The sequence below is a fragment of the Nylanderia fulva genome, unplaced genomic scaffold (genome assembly GCF_048542155.1).
Source record: "Nylanderia fulva isolate GAGA-0341 unplaced genomic scaffold, ASM4854215v1 Scaffold4, whole genome shotgun sequence".
NCBI lineage: Eukaryota > Metazoa > Arthropoda > Insecta > Hymenoptera > Formicidae > Nylanderia > Nylanderia fulva.
Window position 1 is genome coordinate 769,217 of NW_028190476.1, and position 19,309 is coordinate 788,525.

Consider the following 19,309-nt stretch of genomic DNA (forward strand, 5'->3'; position numbering starts at 1 on the left):
TTATATATATTTTAAAAAAAGGTAACAAATAACAAGAAAAAAATTAGTAGTGTAGTTTAAGAAAATATAACAATAAATGATTAACTCTCAATCACTACTTTATAATACGATTATATTAAAATTTTTTAAATTTAACTATATAATAGTTAAAATATAATAACTTTAGAGGTAAAATAAAATTGACATACATAATAATTATATCATTCTATAATTTCCGAGAAAAAGGATAGATGAAATCTAAAGATCTGCCACTTTCGTTGAGTTACGTGCTGACTTGCCCTTTCGCCAAGTAAGGAATCGCATGAGTATATCGAAATGCCATTATGGTCGTAAAATCGCGGAGTATGGCAGGTCACGATACCGTATCGAGTTATTTATGAAGCAATGCGACAGTCGCTGATTTACGAATGTCGGGAATGTGTCATGTCGAGAATGCATATGCATCCCGATCGTGTCTTACGATTTCTGATCCGTCATTGTCGCTCTATACTAAACTATGATATCGGAAGCGAGAATTGATGAAATAAATTAACTTAATGCAAAGCGCATTTGCAAAATTCACTACAAAATCATGTTTCGAAATAAGTCGAAAATTACTATACTACAAGTTAAAATTATCATGAACGATTAAGCTGAATTGAAATATTATGCAACGTAAAAATAAAATATTTTATGTTTATCACTTTTTTGGTATCTATTTTATTTAAAACACTTAAATAATTAATATGTTTTTAATATACAGTTTTTAATATATTTTAAAATTATTAAAATTTTACTATATTTTAGTAAAATTAATCAAACATATTTTATATCTTATTGTGATAGTAATATTAATACTTTTTATTTAGATATTAATATTTTGTGGTAATTATTAATCAGAGAAACTTTGATAAAATTTTTCTAATTCTACATATATATTGTCCTACAATTATCACGAATTTCAGAGGATTCTCTCTGTGTAAGATACATTATTAATTTATATTTTTAATTTGAATATATAAAATGTACAGATCAAATTAGGCGCGATAATTTATACTGATAAATAGATCTTTTAAAAAAATCTTCAGTACAATTCTATTTGATGAAAAGCAAGCGATATTGTATATGAAAAGTTTGACATATATCTAAAGTATAAGGAAGGATCTCTTATAGGATTTGTTGTTTTTGACGTCATAATCTATCATCATAATTGCCGGAATCGATAATGATGATAAAAATCAGTTTACGTAGGGAAAATCTTGATTAAACATGAAATTTAAAGCGATAGACGTATCATGTAGAAGGAGAATAAACCCGCATTGCTCGTAAATCTGAGGATATTCTAGTTTCGCGTTAATTCTTCTCCTATCAGAGTACAGGATTGGAAAGTTTCGATCGATCGGTCCATCGCACACTGGCGCGCATCCGACCAATCCATCTTTCTGAAACCGTCATTAGCGGCGTTCTTTTTCGCTCGCTACCCGCGCAAACAATACGCGCAGGAGCGTATGACGTGCTCTCACGAGAAAATAACAGGGCTATGGGAGACGAGCGGCATCTTTTATTGGACCAGATATCTCTGCCTCCATGGTGACTCCTCTTGTTTTATTCCTACGCTCAGTTACCCTCCCGAGGACGCAACGCGATAAGAATGAGTCTAATCTGGTTCTCTTGATGGTAGCAAGAGAGATCCTGCCCGATAGAATATAGGTCGGTCTTTCGTGAATAATCCTTCGGCAGGGCCTTACCATTTTTATATAAATGTGTACTTAAAGAGCTTCCTTTTTTCAAAAAGGAAAAAGAACAAATAAAACAGATCGGCAAAATAATCTCCATTTTATGAAATGTGTCCCCTTTTGAATATTATATTACTCACTTGATTACATTTTGCGAGGCAAAAATTATTAGTTACTATTATTTCTCTTGAATTTATTTATATTATAAAATTTAATGTGACTTTTCAAGGGAATAGAAAAGAAATTATGAAAATTATAGAATTATAAAATTTTGTACTTAATTACATTTGTAAAGAATCTCTCTCAGATTTTTTTTAGGTCGGAGAAGAATCCGGAGATTTTTTTGTTAAAATTAGATATTCCAGGTGAAAATTGGAAAAATGATAATTTTGTTCTTAAGACATGTCGCACGGGTTATTTGAATTCGTAAATTCTTTAGCAAGGAGAAACTTATTTTATATGTATACATATGGTAATTATTTTATAATTCGTATATAACATTCTTCATTATATGAGAATATATACGAAGAAAGAGAAAAAGTAATTTTTTGTGCATACATTTTTTTATATAATATACACTATTTAGACAAATATTTCTTTCTTGTGATAAAAATTTATCGCATTTTTAATCATATATTTTGTTTTGATATTTAAAATCTTTTTTTATATAAGGTTTTTGATCATTTTTGAAGTATACTGTTATAACTAACTGTTAAAAGTTACTTTTTCTAAAACTTCTTAATTATATCCAATCTTATAAATTTCATAATTGTATAATTCAAAATTCATCTTTTTAGCGAGAAGAAATAAGAATTTATAATCTGAGTAATATATTGCAAAATCTTTTTAGTGGATTTTGTGACATTATTATTGATGATTCTACGCAATGTGTCTCGTACAAATTGTGTAACTTTTGCGCATTAGAATACACCGACTCGAATAATGAGGGCTTTATGAGAACAAATCGTGTCTCTTCAGAAAGCTTGGGCGTCGAAATACGAATAGTCTCTTGTGAGTAATCCTGTAGTTTTCCAAGATCGAGTTTGCTCGAATGCAAGTCATCTGTAGCTTTGAAAGCCATACATGGCTTCCTCGGGAATTCTTCGAGCAGATGCTTGAGCAGCTGACACTTCATATATAACGTGGTAACTTTTCAGTATATGATATCAATAAAAAAGTATCTTCATATACATATATATGTATCAATCACTTTATCATAAACTAACAATAATAAACATTTTGCAATGTTTCTTATTCCCTTATTATACTAATGCACTATAGCTTAAATTTTCAAAATTGTTATTAATAAAATAGAAAGTTAACCATATATAATTATATATAATTATTATATTAAATTGTATTAAACAGAGTAATATCGGCGTAAAAAATACAAAACATGGATTTTTTATTTTCTCAATGCTAATCGATGTAATCTGCGAAAGCAATCTGCCAATATAAATACAGGGTACTATTCATGAGCTTTTATCGGCGCTTCAGAAGAGCACTCCTGAGGTCATTTTAAGAAAAAGTTCATATTAAATAAAACTCATTTTAAAAAGCTTATATTAATATATAAAAATTATATATACAATAAAAATCACAATGCTTTATCCTTCATACAAGTACATAACAATAATACTTGTTCAAATATTTAATAAATTAATTTAATTTTATATTCCTAAAAGTGCTTATTTTTACCTTAGGATTAAGAATACCAATGTTAGGTTTATTAAATTTTCAATGTAAGACCCATGTTATAAATTGAACTTTTTAACTCATTGTCAGATGCTCTCTTGAAGAGCCGGTAAAATCTCGTGGATCATACTGTATTAAATAGCATATGAACTAGCTAATTATACAAAATGGCGAGAAAAGAGTTATCGCATTTGCGATCATCAGCTTTTGCACGGAAAAACATTTTTCAGTTTCCGTGGATCACATCGAGTCGTTTTGAGGGCATTTATCGCAAAGGAGATCAAGGTGCTGCTCTATTCTATACAAGCAATATCCTTTCGCGACACCGACGAAACGGCGACGTTCACTCGGCCGACATCGAGATCACTCGATAACCTCCCGTTTTCCGAGCATCGTTCCCGCAGGAATTCTTTGAGACATCTCGTTTCTCACGCGCATCATAGAATCCTGTGTCATTCAGTTTCGTATATCTACTGAAACTTGTCTATAATTTAACTAACAATGAGAAATCGCGTCTATAATTTAACTAACAATAAGAAAATTAAAAAAAAATATTTAAGAAAAATTTTCAGAAATTATCTGACACAGAACACATTTTTTACAAAGTTGTATAATTTAGCTTTTTAGATTATAATTTATAATAAAAAATTTACCATATATTGATAGATTTAAACAATCTTAACAATAAGAAATCGCGTCTATAATTTAACTAACAATAAGAAAATTAAAAAAAAAAAATATTTAAGAAAAGTTTTCAGAAATTATCTGACATAGAATACATTTTTTACAAAGTTGTATAATTTAGCTTTTTAGATTATAATTTATAATAAAAAATCTACCATATTGATAGATTTAAACAATCTGCAATATTCTGGACATTTTTTTCTTCGTGTAATATTTACTTTTGCTGCACATAATTAATCAAAATAAAGAAATATTTTTTTGAAAACATAAAGTAAAAATTTTACGAAATACAATACGAAATATTATTTTTTTTAAAGAAAAGTGGTCTATCTTTTTTAGCTGGTGTTTTTTAGCTATTTAATGAACAATGTATGAAAAATTATAAATAGATAATATGAAAAAAGTTATCATTAAAACTATATATTCAACTGAAAATAACTTTATATTTAATAATAAATTTAAAGAATATATTTAACTAAAATAAAACATTTTGACTTTAATTGAAATAAAATCTTTCTGAAGCAAATAGACAAGTATTACATTTATGTAATAATATATTATACATGCATGTGTAATTAAAAAAATTAACAATTTCTTTTAATTAAGACGAGATACTGCGAGAGATGCATTCTGAACAGGTAAATGGAACATAAACATAGAATAATGCAACAACGAGGAGCAATTGAAAGCCTTCGTTGTTTGCTTTCTCGTCTCGCTGTAATTCGGGTTAACCACTAACTTTGTATATAAATTTACGCAATACATGGCAAGAGCTGAACTTAGGACGGTAATATATGGAGAAATACAGTTTCGTTGTATCTTGTTTTGTCAAGAAATCGAAATATTTGCAACGTTTAATTAAAATCAATTAATTAATTAATTGTAGCGAGAATTTATTACTCGCTAGAAATTAATATACATATATATATAATATTTTTTAAAAATAAAGAATATATTGATAAAGATTTATATTGGGCAGAATACATTACACATAGTCAACAAAGTATAAAACGTGATTATACTAAAAGCGTGCTAATATATTTCTGACACGACACACTTTATACGCGATTCATCATTTTGACGTTAATGTAAAATATTCAAAGAAGAAAATAATCAATTAGATAATAAATGTATTACGCCTGGTTATATAAAAACGTGTGTGATGATAATTTTATAGATATGTTCCCTCGTTGTAACTAATGTAGATAAATGTACCGTGGATAAAGCTACAATGTTTTTGAATCATTTCTTTAGGATGTCCAATATTGCATGGAGTTACTTAGGTAATAATTCCAACAACAGCGCATTTATCTCCATGTTTTATCTCGCATAGCTTAAACCAAGCTTCCCAGTAATGCGACTCGTTCTAATTAATGTGTCCCACTTGAGAATTGGTGCCATTTTCAGCTTCACAACTCCTTGCTCTTTTTCATAAGATGAATGGAACTAGAAGGATCCTGTAGTACATCGCGGTTTTTCTTATTCCATTTTCCTCACAAATGACTTATTTTTCCGTCCTTGAGTTACATCACAATTCATTGTCAATTCTCCCGGATCTTCTTTTTTTTCCAGCATCCATTTTCTGCTTTTCTCATCTCAATTTTTTTCCTCTAATTTATCGAATATACGTCCTTATTTTCGCATTCTTCATTTCATCTACTTACGCTACAACAGCTTTGAAACGTTTGTCTTTTCCAGGACCGTGAATTCGTGGAGATGGAGGTGCCGTTCAACGGTGCCCCGAAGAGGCCGGGTTCGCCGTCGCCCCTGACCTCACCCGCGCACAGCACTGCCTCCAGGGGCGGCCTGCTGCAGTCCTGCTGCGGGCGCTGCTACCCTCAACGTTATCAGGTACGCGGTCGACGTATACTCGCCTCGATTACCTCCATAAGCGATACCGCGCCCTCGTCCTCCTCCCATTCTCATCAATCGCAACCCGGTCGGTCGCATTATCAACAGGCCCCGGTCGATCCGGCGACCGTGCCGAATGTCGTGTTCAATGTGCCGGGCGACGCTGATCGGCAGCGTCGTCAGGGTGCGAGCTCGTCCAGTCCGTACAACGAGACCAGGGTGTGAGTCGGGGTAAGGACTATATCGGCGCGACTATTCTGCCCGCCCGAATCGATCACCGGATATCGATCGTCGGATATCGGGTGCGAGAAGCAGACTCGATTCTTGTTCTTTTGTTCTCGAGTTTTCAAATTGCTGATGCGAACGAATCTCTGCGGATATTTCGCAGAATTAGGGGTATATTCCGAGTCTTGAGTTGTTGAAGCTGATGCTTCAAGCGCGACGAAAGTATTATTTATAAGATCTCCTCGTTTTCGTGCGTGAAATAAGTAAATCGAGATGAGAACGCAACTCGTGGAAGACTGCAATTGCGGCCAGATTGCGGAATCCTAATTAAACTAGCGTCTTCGAGGAGGTGTTCAGCTTGGATGGGAGCGCTTTTAATCACCGCTGCTAATGGAAATCAGCTGTTCCCAGCTCAATGAACGACTTTAGGTCACAGCTCAGCTAATTCTTGATCCTTCAGGGTTGCTCTACTCATTCTCAGCCAAACTTTACAATTAACTACGGCCTCTGGCGACAAAGACTAACTGCAATACGTGTATCGCTAAGGGAGAAGAAAATAGATAACTGCACATATTCTCTTTTTATAGAGCGTTGCAGGTACTCTATCTTTGTTTCTCTTGTCGTTAATATCTTGTGCAACTTTTCTTCTAACTCAAATTTAATCATCATTACTGCGCCAGTTTTCCTTCGGCGTGATTAACTTTCTTCAAGAAATTGTGAATTTCAAGAGATTAATGAAATTGATGGAGATAATTTTATTCGCTCAGATCGAATCTTTCGATTCTCAAGTAATTTTGCGAAAAGACTCAAGAACGATTGATTACGCGAATTAAATTCAATGTGGATTCAACGTGCTCGTAGAATGTAGTGCACTGTACTAAATAAAGAGATTATAATCTGTGTTTCCATTCAGAGATTCAGCAAATGTCGCTTTTATTCTTTTTTTTTTGGTTCCTTTTATTATGGGTGCTCAATATATTAATATAATATTTTATATTTAATTAGAGATTGGATCTTATATATTTTATCATGTTTTGAAATAATGATTATAAAAATGCACACAAGTCTATTTAGATGAATATATAATTTATGTTATATAAATATGTATGTGTGTATAAAATAAGAATTTTAGTATACCACCTAAACACACTATTAATTCTAATGTACAAAAATATCTTTTATTCTTATCTTTTTAGCTTTTTAAATATATAAAATTACAATGAGAATAATTACGCTCTTAAAGAAAAGAAACTTTTTTCTTTTTTTTTTTTTTTGAAAGGGAACGAAATCTAAGTTCAAAAAGTATAAAAATGACATTTATAATAGGAAGAGTGTAAGACTGAATTGGAAACAGCAGAGCAGAAATTTAATACGCAATCAATCTTATTTATCCTTATAATAGTATCCTTAATAGCATGGATTAAAGTGGGAAGTGAATCTTACAATTAGCAATATATCCTGACTGTCGAAGAGGATCCAGAGCTTCGATCTATGTTGTCTATCTCTCTTTACTCGTTTCAAATTCTGAATTGGTATTCTCAGGAATCAGGCGATAATCTCGATTCTAATCTCCATAAGGGCGCAGCGATTAATCGGATCGCCGACGTTTCGCTCGCTTGGTTTCCAGAGATTTATCGTCGAAAATGTCCAGATTGGCAGACCAATGAGGTGTCCAGTATGCGAGCGTTCCGATTCGCTACGTTACTGTTGATTAATCTCTAAGATTACTCAGGTACGCATTGGCCGAAAAATCTTCTCGCACATTAATTATGGCGAGTTGGGATTTTCTTGTAGATACCTCCTAGCAAAGGTCTAAAAACATTATCTTATAGTCACTATATTATCTCTTTGCCAAATTCTAAATCGGTGTCATAGTTATCAAGATAGAGTAATGACAAACTCATTGAGAATTCTCTGCTCTTCCCCTCGTAATTATTTACTTTATCATTTTTTCATATTATTTATATCAATCAAGTTTATTGTACAAAATATTATTTGTATAGAGAAATGAGATAAATTAAATTGAATTAAATAATACAATAACTTTATACGAACATCATTATTCTTTTTAATAATATTGAATTTGTATTATTTTTCGTGATTGTTTCATTGCCTTTCTCTTTTTCGATATAATTTTAGAACTTACAATTTATTTAATATATATTTCTTTTAGAAAACATCTATCCTGTTGTTTTTTTTTGTACCGAATCTGTTTTTGTATCGAATTCATTTATAAAAATTTATCGTAGACGAAATTATCACAATCAAATTATATTACATTGAAATTCGCATTTGTCTTCTTATCACGCGACTCTTAATTTTCTCAAGTATATTTTCTTTTCCAATTGGTATGTTTTGCAATATTTAAGTATTGATCGTTTCAAGTATCTTACGAGATGAATAAAATAATCACTCATATGTGGTTATATGTCTTTCTGTCTTTCCTTCTTATTTTCTTAATTGTTTCTGATGTAACATTATCTGTTTTCGTTTCATCATTCTGAATAATAGTTTCGGATGCCACACAAAGTACTTAAATAAAATTGTCTCGCTTTTGTGATTTGAGAAAATCTCAATAGTTGTGTTATTTTTTAAAATGTTTTTATCGCGATTGCGGAAATTCGTAATAGTTAAGATTTGACATTTTGTTGTATTATCATTTTAACTGCAACATATTAGTCATTATGATTTTGTATTACGATAAAGTTTATTAAACAATATAATAAATGTAAAGTTCGGTAATTATATATTTTCTTAATAACATTGCAATATATATGTCAAAATGCACTTATGTTGTTTAATTTGCACACAGCGTTGATTATTTATTTATTTACGATTATTATATCTCATTTCTTAATATATCGATTTTTTCACATTCTTTTATGAAAGGAAATAATCACGATATTCATCAAAATTTAATTTTTACGTCATATTAAATATTAATTATTAATTATGTTAATTTTCTAACTATATATAAATATTTGTGCTATTATAATTGTAATTATATAACTATTTGTTATTATAATTATAATTATATATAAATATTGATAAAACACATATATTTATGAGAATAAATTATAACCATCAGAAATGATTATAAACGCGTATATCATTGCTTTATGGATTAAATTTGGGCATATTATCATATGTAGAAAAAATAATTAATTTTTATATTTCCAGATATAATATGTATTCGCATCATTAAATTATAGAACATAATCGCGTGAATATTTTATTGAAGTATTGTTTGATGATATAAATAGTTTCAAAGAATTTTTTTTTATTTTTAAAGAATTGATTGAAAACTTTTTTATATATATTTCTGGTCAAACAGCAAAATTGGGACAAATTTCAGAAACAAAATGTATTGTTAGATCTATGATAATGGTTGACAGCTCGACATGAATTTATACGCAAATTGACCTTCACGTGACCGAGGCCGATATTAGCGAGGGAAAATGAGAAGTGATGAACGGCCCGACTGACCGACAGATCGAGGACGAAATCTCATTGAAATCCCATTAACAAATATTGCTGCCGTCTCAGTTTTCATGACCATCATTTTTGAGCTGTCTCATAATGATAAGCTGTTTGAAGTCTTTTTAACTGTTTTTTTATATTCTAATACATTTTTCCGTTTATTTGCAATAAATTTGCAAATGTGATTTCAAATCCTTATTGCACTTTCGTGACATATTTGCAGCGACTATTTTGAATGAAAACATATTTTTAATTCTAAATATAATATATAATTTTAAGAGTTATATTTAATTTTATTATACTCAATATTTTTTGAAAATTTTATTTACATTGTAGGTTTTGAATTCAAAATAGTTTTTTTATTGTGACATTCGAAAAATTGTTTTGAGTTGCATGAAACATTATAGAGAATGAAATATCAATTATTTAATAATTCAATAATTCGATTGGGAATTTTTTGTGTCCATTGCATTTGATGTTATGTTCTTTCTTTATCTTCTTTTTCCTCGAACATTTATTATTTATTTTCAAATTCATATCGTATGATGGAAGAGTGTTATTCTTGATCTGAAACTTTGTCTTCCGTTGAAAGAAATATCGCTTGAATTTCAAGGAAGTTTAGTGAAACAAGTCTATCTCCTTCTCTTGCCATATCGTAGAGTCACACAAAGGATCCCAAGTTCAATAAAGTATCTTCGCCTTTCATTGATCTAAGATTTAGGAGCAAATCGCTCTCTATCATATCTGAGATCACGACACGCAACCTTTTCCTTGCAATTTGAACAAAAGGATTCGATAATATATTTGACATTCTGTTTTTCTCAAATCCACTCACAAATTTATAATAAACAATAAAATATTGACACAATTACACTCGTATACTATTTTAAAAATTTTATTTACCATGTTCGTTAAATATAGAGATAGAACAGTATTATATGAGTCTTTGATTTGTATAATTATCAATGAATTAATTCGAAAAAATCTGCAAGTTACAAGGGTTGCGCGTCGTTGTATTTAGATCCATATAGAGGATCCAGATCCGGTAGGATCGATCCGTCTTCCAGATGAAATTATCGACCTCATCTCTCGCGGAGCGAGTCTCTCCGCAGCCCTGTGTGTCCCATGTCTTCCATTTTTAGATTAACTCGACATATATATATATATATATATATATATATATATATATCGCCGCATCGAGTCCTGCCCCGAGCTCGCGACCACCCCGCTCTCGTCTAATATAATCGCTCATATTAATAACCCGTAACTCGATCTATATAATCCCCGTTCCATTACAATCTACTGAATCTGCCTGAACGCGACCACGTCGCGCCAAAAATTTCACCGCAAACCCGATCCGGTGTAGCCGATTCACGAACGAACAGTTAATCGATACGCTGAGATAAAAATCCAGCTCGTGTTTTATTATTCATAGAAATTATAGCTGCTATTTTTGCGAATATGCTGGCGTAACGTATTTTGATCGAAACGCGATGATGCAAAGTCGCTACTTTTAATCTCGACTCATTTTAATTATTCGTACCTAAAAGTGTAAAAAATACAAAAATTATGCGCGCAAAGTAATATTAAAATTTCCAATTTCATAATTGAATCAGAATTTATCGCAATTTTGACATTTTTTAAAAAGACTTGCATATATACATACGTATTACAATTACACTTAAATTTAGAACGTTAGAAACGCTCATATTTGCATTAAACTAAAGCATAATGACAGTTTATAATCGTTGAGATTGAAATTAAGATTATTGCATTTTATTAGTTTTCTTTCTAATAATATTTTATACTTTAATCTTAAAATATGCATTAACAAACAGTATCGCATTTCTATCTAAGATTTACGTGACGCTAGTAATCGCGATTAAAGAGCTGGAAATCGCGAATTGGCAATATCATAAACGATGTCAACAATGATTATTTACGATAATTAGTTTTCTTTGAAAGTGGAAAATATTGCGCGAGGAATATTGAGAGTTTTCCTCATAAAAATGACGACATTCGTTGGAAAGAGGAAAAATGAGATTTCGAAATTGAGTCCCTTAAAAGTGACGGAAGGATGATCAGTAGGAACGAGGTTCTTTCTGCTCTGAACTAGCTTTAAGATGAATGAACCCTTCCCCATAGATAGCTTCGACGGTAACGAAGAAGCATTCGAATTATTACGATTAATTATCGATCGATAACGATAATGCAATCGGAAACAATGTAGGAGCTCACATGGTGCGAGAAGTGTACATATATATGATATTCATTAATGCACAAATCATTTCATTAGATCATCGAAGATTGGTTTGTGTTAAAAATCAAACAGAAAAAAAACTTTCATTTCAACACTTTATTTTCTGCGCGATTTTAATTTTATTCACAATATGAAATCTGTCTTTGCAGCAAGGAAATGATAATTTACATAACTGGAACTGTAATGTCATCAATAAATTAATGAAAGAATAATTAAAAGTAATTAATAAATTGCGGAAGATAAATCAAATTTCTTTCATCGATTTTGATAGTATCTTTAGTATCATTTTTAATAGTTTTTATTCACAATAAAAATTATTATAAGACGAAAAGAGAGACATAGTTACAAGAGATTAATGTTTTAAATACACTTTTAATTTTACTATATTTTAACCATATCAATTATTATTACCTTGTTGTAAGAAATTCAATTGTGATATTGTCGATTGATTCGACATCATGTAGGCGTCTTTCGATTTTGAGTAAAGCTCAAAACGTTTCACAATTTGAAGGGGATAAAGGGATGCATGCCAGTTTGATACAAATAGTTTTCCCACCGTGATCGATTCACGTGGAAATACGTGGCGTGTTTTTTTATTTATTTTTTTTTACTCTCGCGGAGATTCCTGTCGACGTCATTCATTCGTCATGCAATCAATTTTACGAAACGATTAAGGGTTGATCTCAAACTAACGTGCGATTTTCAGGAAAAATATAAAAGTGAGACGTTGTGGCATACATTATATGAGATATATATTTCCTGAATAGTATGTATAAAGTTTAATTTAGTTTGCTTCTTAATTTAAGTAAAGTTATTACCTTATGCCTTTTAAATAAGTATTTATATATTTTTCAACATGTCTACTTTCTAAATTTTATATTAAAAATATTAAAAAATGTTGATTAGTCGATTGTTATATTAATGTTATTTATATGCTATCAAGTTTGCGATCGGCCCTTAACGACATTTTAGCTACAAAATACTTGCCACATTCCAGAGCGATCTGTTATTCTCGATAATGCGATTATTTTTCCCACGTATCGCGGCCTAAGCGCGACATGATGAAATCAAATCAACAAAATCAAGGAAATAAAGAAACTGAGATTTTTTTAAAAAGCTCCTTTATTCCTTACACAACTCTTTTTGGTGCAAAATATAAATATCACATTCTTTATATAAATAGTGGTAGAATGCATAAATAAAAGTGTTCAGAATGAAATGTGACCGATTTATAAGAACATTTGTACAATAAAATCTCTGTCAAATATGATAAAGTGACGATTTTGTTTTATCCATTTTTGTAATAACATTCGCAATTTTTTACTAGATTATACCATAAATAAATTATTGGATGTGATATTTATATTTATGTATAACCATTTTTTTATACAAAATCACAGGTTCTAAGTTAAAAACTCTCGCAATTTATAACATCGATACAATTGTCAATGTTATTTAGATATTATAAAAGGGAAGTAACATTATTATGACATAATAAATTATTCATTTATTTTGAATAAAATTTTTAAACATATGCTCGAGGCAAATCGGTTGTTAATTTTGGTAATAAAATTCGTATCGCGTGCGGAAAAAGGATAATTTATTTACGTTATTTACTAGGAAGGAAAGGGGATGGGAATCGATAATGCTAATTACGGCAAGCAATTAAAAGTGTGAAAAAATGGCGGAAAATGTTAGTCGGGCGAGCCAAAAATAAACGTTTGATGAGAAAATCGCTGTCCCTGCACATAAGTTTTTACAAGTCGCTGTACATAACCGCGTATGGTCATCCTTGCACAATTATCGACGTCAAGTTGATACAATAGCCCTGACCTTAGGGCTGCGCCACGTGATGTATAACGCCTTATAAAGCGCGAATAAAGAAAGTAGGTTCGATCGTGTTTCTCTATACTCTTTTAGAAAGTGACACCCACACATTGCAATTATCGTTATCTCATCGAGAAATAAATTTATAAAAATCAAGTTGTTTCCATAATTATTTGATAAGTGTATATTATTGAATCTACATATATTTTTTTTATTTAATAGATTATTGGAAAATTATTGGGAAATTAAAGTTTTATGTTAAAAAGTTAAAAATGGCTTATTTAACATACATTATGAAAATTAAAACTCCATATTGTATATATTATAATTAATTGTTACGTTTGTTACGTGCTCGGATTTCACACTCTTTTCGTCATAAATTAAATAATTTATTTGGCATATCTAGTAATAATAATTAAATAAAGAGGAAAGTAAAAATGATTAATTACAGAGAATATTAATATTGATGTAGAAAATGAGAGACATTCTAATACTTGTATTTTGCACAAAAGTTCCAAATATAATTCAAGTTAAACTGGTTTATGTGCAAAAATAAATGAAATAATGTTAAGAGATACACAAGGTTCAGCAAAATAAAGCTTACGATAATTAAAAAAAATAAATAAACATATTATATATACAATAGGTATTGCTTTACTTTTCGCTTCGTTATATTTTGTTAAATTTATATTGAGAGTTACGATTTCTACTTCCCAATAATAACACGCGGTACAAACAAAAACCGAGAATTTCAATCGGAAAGCAGTATTTCGAACGAATTAATTTGCTCTCGGATACTTCTCTCGGCGGAATTAATACGATCGTGATTATTTATACAATCCACAATCGCGCAACTGCACCTATATAGATCGCGTGTAACTTGCATATCTGTACGCGGCATACAGTTTGTACATGTTGAATGATAAGTGGCATACCCACGTTGCAAAACGATGATCGATCGGTTGGTGCAACCCGCACGTGACCTCCTCCTACGTAGTGGGCGAGTACGGGCATTGCGAATGCATATCATGTGAGAAACGTTTGCGCGTACACAAATCTGATGGACAAATTAACTTTAATCGTGGCAATACCACTGATAACGATGCAATATCACCATGATCAATTGCGTTGAAGAAATTGCTTTGCGAATTATACATGCACACATGCACATTGTATATTGTTCGTGTATACAGAGTGTAACTAAACTTTCGTATTTTCTTTCCAATAACGGATTCCGTGGTCAATTTAAAGACTATTTTCCCTCAGTGAAGCCCGAGGCACCAATAATTTTCGAGTTATATATGATTGAAAAAGATGCAGCTTTTTTCGCAAGCTGAATAACATTGTGAAATAAAATATTAACAAAATTGCAGTCTTCAATTAATTTTAGATAGTTTTATTTTAATAGAATTTTTAAGACTTTAATTACAAAGATACATTAAAAATGTTCTTCATTAAAAATGAGAAACTTGCAAAAAATGATTTCCTTCGACATTTTCGTTGAGGTAAAATTGTTCCTAAATTGGCTAGAGAATATATTATTAAAAAAAGAAATATGAAAGTTTAATTACATCTTGTATATGTATATATGTATTTATATACAGACGTATATACAGTATTATATAGCGCGTCTGTATATATTTATGTACATGTGTGATGTAAATGATATAAAATCACGCATTTATAGTTGACAATGTGTTTTAAAAGTAATACGCGCACAAACGATATATTATTCTTTTTATTTATTTTTGCTTTAATTTAAATAAAATATTTTTACGTAGCATAAGAGAGTAAATATAGAAAATATAAGAAATCTATTTCTTCTTAATTTTTTATGTTAGATATTTTACAATGGATATAAATGTAAACCGCTTATTTGACGTCTCAATTCGTTTAATTTAAAACCTTAAAATTGAAATCTTTTAATAAAATATATATCAAATATTGAAAAAAGTTTCTAAATACTATATTATATTACATGAATCAAAGAATAACCAGAGTGGAATAAATGAGCAAAAAATATCAAAGCTAAATAATAATCGACGATTTTATTAGATCAAAATTTGATATTAATTAACAAAATGGTCGCTGAGCATCAATTTAATCGTTCGTGAAAAGTCCGAGGGATTTTAAAGACAGTTTCCGGTCATGCAAGCATGTCACGTGAATAATTCATTCATTAGAATCCCAACCGAGTAAGATCCGCTTTCTTTCGGCTGAGCCACCCGCGTTCCAATTAGGACGAAACGTTTCGATCCACCGTTTTCTGCTCGTTACGAAAACTCTTGTTGATCTTCTCTGTAGACACAAGCGAGGAAAGGCCAAGATGAAAGGAATGGTAGCATGAAGAATACACAGAAAGACGACAGACGGCCTCAGTACTCGCGGACTCATTAAGCTCGGTTTTACTTGAACTTTTTCCTTTATAATATCTATTACTTTATCTCTTCAATCTTTTTATTTCTATAAACGTCGATTTACTCGAGGAGAAACTCTTACTGTATAAAATTATCCGGTTGAATCAATATATGTCACCCTCGTGTTTGCTTTAAATTTTTTAAATTTATAAATTGTATTATTTTTATTTTCATTGTCAGTGATGCTCTCTGATGGAATCAAATTTTCCAATTAATATGTGATATTAGATTTTATAAAATATTTAATTAAAAATTTAAATGATTTTTAAGATTTTAAATATATATAAGTCAAATTTTTGGAGAAATCTTTCAATTTATGAGAGTAACATTTTTTTTAAAACATTTGCGCGAGAATGTCAAGATACAAATTCTATTATTCTCATACTATACTTAGAAATTATTGATTAATCAATATGCGGATAGCAATCAAATTGATAATTAATTACATTCGAGTCTATTAATAAATAATAATAAGTAACACATTATATCTTTGATGTCTGCTTCGAATAATCCTCTATTGCGCGATGTAAAATATTGATTTCGGCAAATTGCGATTCTAATCTGCGCGATTATATTGCGCTTTGAGTGATTACGAGTAATAGCAGATAATTTGCAAGAAAATGCATTTGAGATTACTTCTATCTATGTAAATCTTTAATTTTTCCAAAGATATGCATATAATTTTGTAACTTTGTGAATATGATATAGTACGTAAATAAATTATTATATACTCGCAAATGACAATTAATTTTAATAGAATTTTAAATTGAAATTTAATTGACAAAGCAATTATGTCAGCCATCAGACTTTTATAGAAAATTACAAGGAATTTTTTTATTCGAAATTTATTCCAATAATTTCGAGGCATTTTTACATGAATCAGTTTAATTTATATGCATCATTTGCAGATAGATATGTTTTAGTTTTAAATATAATTGTTTTATTATGTATTTAGTACTCGTAAAGAAGTGTCATATGACATACAAATTTTTATTTTACACTTTTTGTGAATATCATTTTTAAAACGCTCGAAGCTTTGTGACAAATTAAAACTTAATAGAATCATTCAGCATTGGTATATATAACGAAAGAGTGTGAGGTTCGAAAGACGTAACATTGTGTCTTCACACGGGTACAATGGAAATTGATTTACGTGTTCAATATAAAGTGCTATATATAAGCAAGAATGTAGACAGCACGAGTACAAGTCTATAATGATTGAGTCATATAAAGTAATAATGTGTGGTGCCATATTACGATTTTCACTACGAGAGAAACATATTGTCGATACAGTTAATAATCCATGATATTTTCAGATTATTTTTAGGCAATAGTGATATTAAAATGTAATAGAATTTATTAAAAGGTTTTTTTAGTATCCGCCAAATATATTATAAATAATGTTCATATTTTTTGTATAATAGATTTAAGTAATTACTTCATTTTTATATAATTATATAAGCAATCCAAAGAATTTAGAACTAGTTTAGTGATTTTGTGTAGAATTTTTTACGCTGTCAGTTATAGGATTACAAGTTCATTGTTCTATATTTTTGTTAAATATAATTATCAATAGTTTAATTTTTGATATTTTCTCAGTTTTGAGGCAATATTGAAATTTTTGAAAAACAATAAAATTCAGAGAATTTCTAAATGACAGACCGTCATGCATAAGAAAAGCTTCAACTTTCGAAGATTCGGGTGTAGAACTTTTACATTGCGGGATCTTGGGATTCGCGTAAAGCGAATCCGAGTCTTCATCGGAATTTCTTTCGCGGACATGGGAATTCAATTAAGCTTCGCGCTCAAAAGTTTACATCGCGTACGTATATCGCACATACCATACATCCTCAATCAAATTTCTTTAGATTGAAAAGTGAAATTTCGAAAGGTATAGAGAACGTTCGACGCGGCAGACTTGCCGGTCGCCTCAACGTCAGTTTTATCGCAACATCGTATAATAACGTAATAAATATTATCAAACCATAAGGAGTTTCCGATCCCTTAATTAACGTAATTAATCATCATAAGCGTAATTAATCATAATAATCATCATAAGCGCGACTATCACTTTTTGTATGAAGACGTTCTGCGATTAATAGAGATCGTAATATCGTATATCGTTAGATTTGCGCGTGAACATTTCTAATTTCCTAAACTCTTGCGTTCAAAAAGTCATCAAAGCTCGCGCCAACGTTGGCGATGACGTCGCGCCGGATTAACCGGCGCATTATGCACACTATAATGTAACACGAGTTGCTTTTATGAATAATGCATAGCCGAAGGAACAGCGGGAGCCTGTAGTGGAGCACCCACTTCAGATCAGCCAGGCAAGACAAAATTGAATCTTAAGTGTACGTTCTAAAAAGCTCCGTCGATCCACTACTCGTCGTCGACCCAGTAACGAGCACTTTTTAATCTCCGTCCCCGGCTCTATTACTATTAATTGTTAACCATACGACAAAAGAGGGTCTAGCACGCTCGATCGCGTAATTTTAACTCAATATCGCGCACTTCGATGGAAAACGTCGGTGATTTGTCAATTTGTAAACTTTGTATAGATTTTTTAAATTTGAAAATTAGGACTTTTTTTTTAAAGAAATGGATATGGAAGATTAACCGTGATATCTTTGTATAATATCTGCCAAGAGTTTGATATATATTTAAATCTTTATATATTAAAAATATAAAAATATAAAAACGTATTAAAAAATTAGAACTAATTAAATTGATTGAAAATTTAATAATCTTCAAATATCGATAATTTGAGGATTAATAAAGTGAGAAAATATAGTCCAATATTGATTTGCTTTGGAAATAATTAGAAATAGAGCAATTGAAAGTGTGCAATATCAACATTTTGTGTGCGAGAAAAGGAAAATACAATGCTTAACAGCTTAGAAAATTGAGGGAAGGATTCATTAGGCGAACAATATGAAGCCAAGGAAGCTGAAAATTTGAAGGATTGAAAATATATTAGGCGAGTCCATAAATTAGCATATTCATAAGATGTAGGATTAAAATGTTCATTACCGCAAGTCATTTTATTATTATTGCTCAAACAATCTTATGAGCTATATTAATTTGACTTTAATAAATGATCTCGTCATAATTGTCATATTTGTCCTAAAATTAATTAATTAAAATCCATAATT

At 30.4% G+C, this 19,309-nt stretch overlaps 1 protein-coding gene across 3 annotated transcripts in view; it reads left to right on the top strand.

The window, feature by feature from the left end:
- Shal (potassium voltage-gated channel protein Shal) overlaps nucleotides 1-19,309 on the top strand; it is a 109,144-nt gene that overhangs the window by 63,345 nt on the left and 26,490 nt on the right. For 2 of the 3 annotated variants that reach the window (XM_085486074.1, XM_085486075.1), the window contains exon 4: nucleotides 5,793-5,945. In XM_085486074.1, coding sequence (XP_085342200.1) covers nucleotides 5,793-5,945 — 153 coding nt within the window. Of the gene's footprint in view, nucleotides 1-5,792; nucleotides 5,946-18,433; nucleotides 18,485-19,309 lie in introns of all 3 variants that reach the window. The other variant, XM_085486073.1, reaches the window with a different exon arrangement.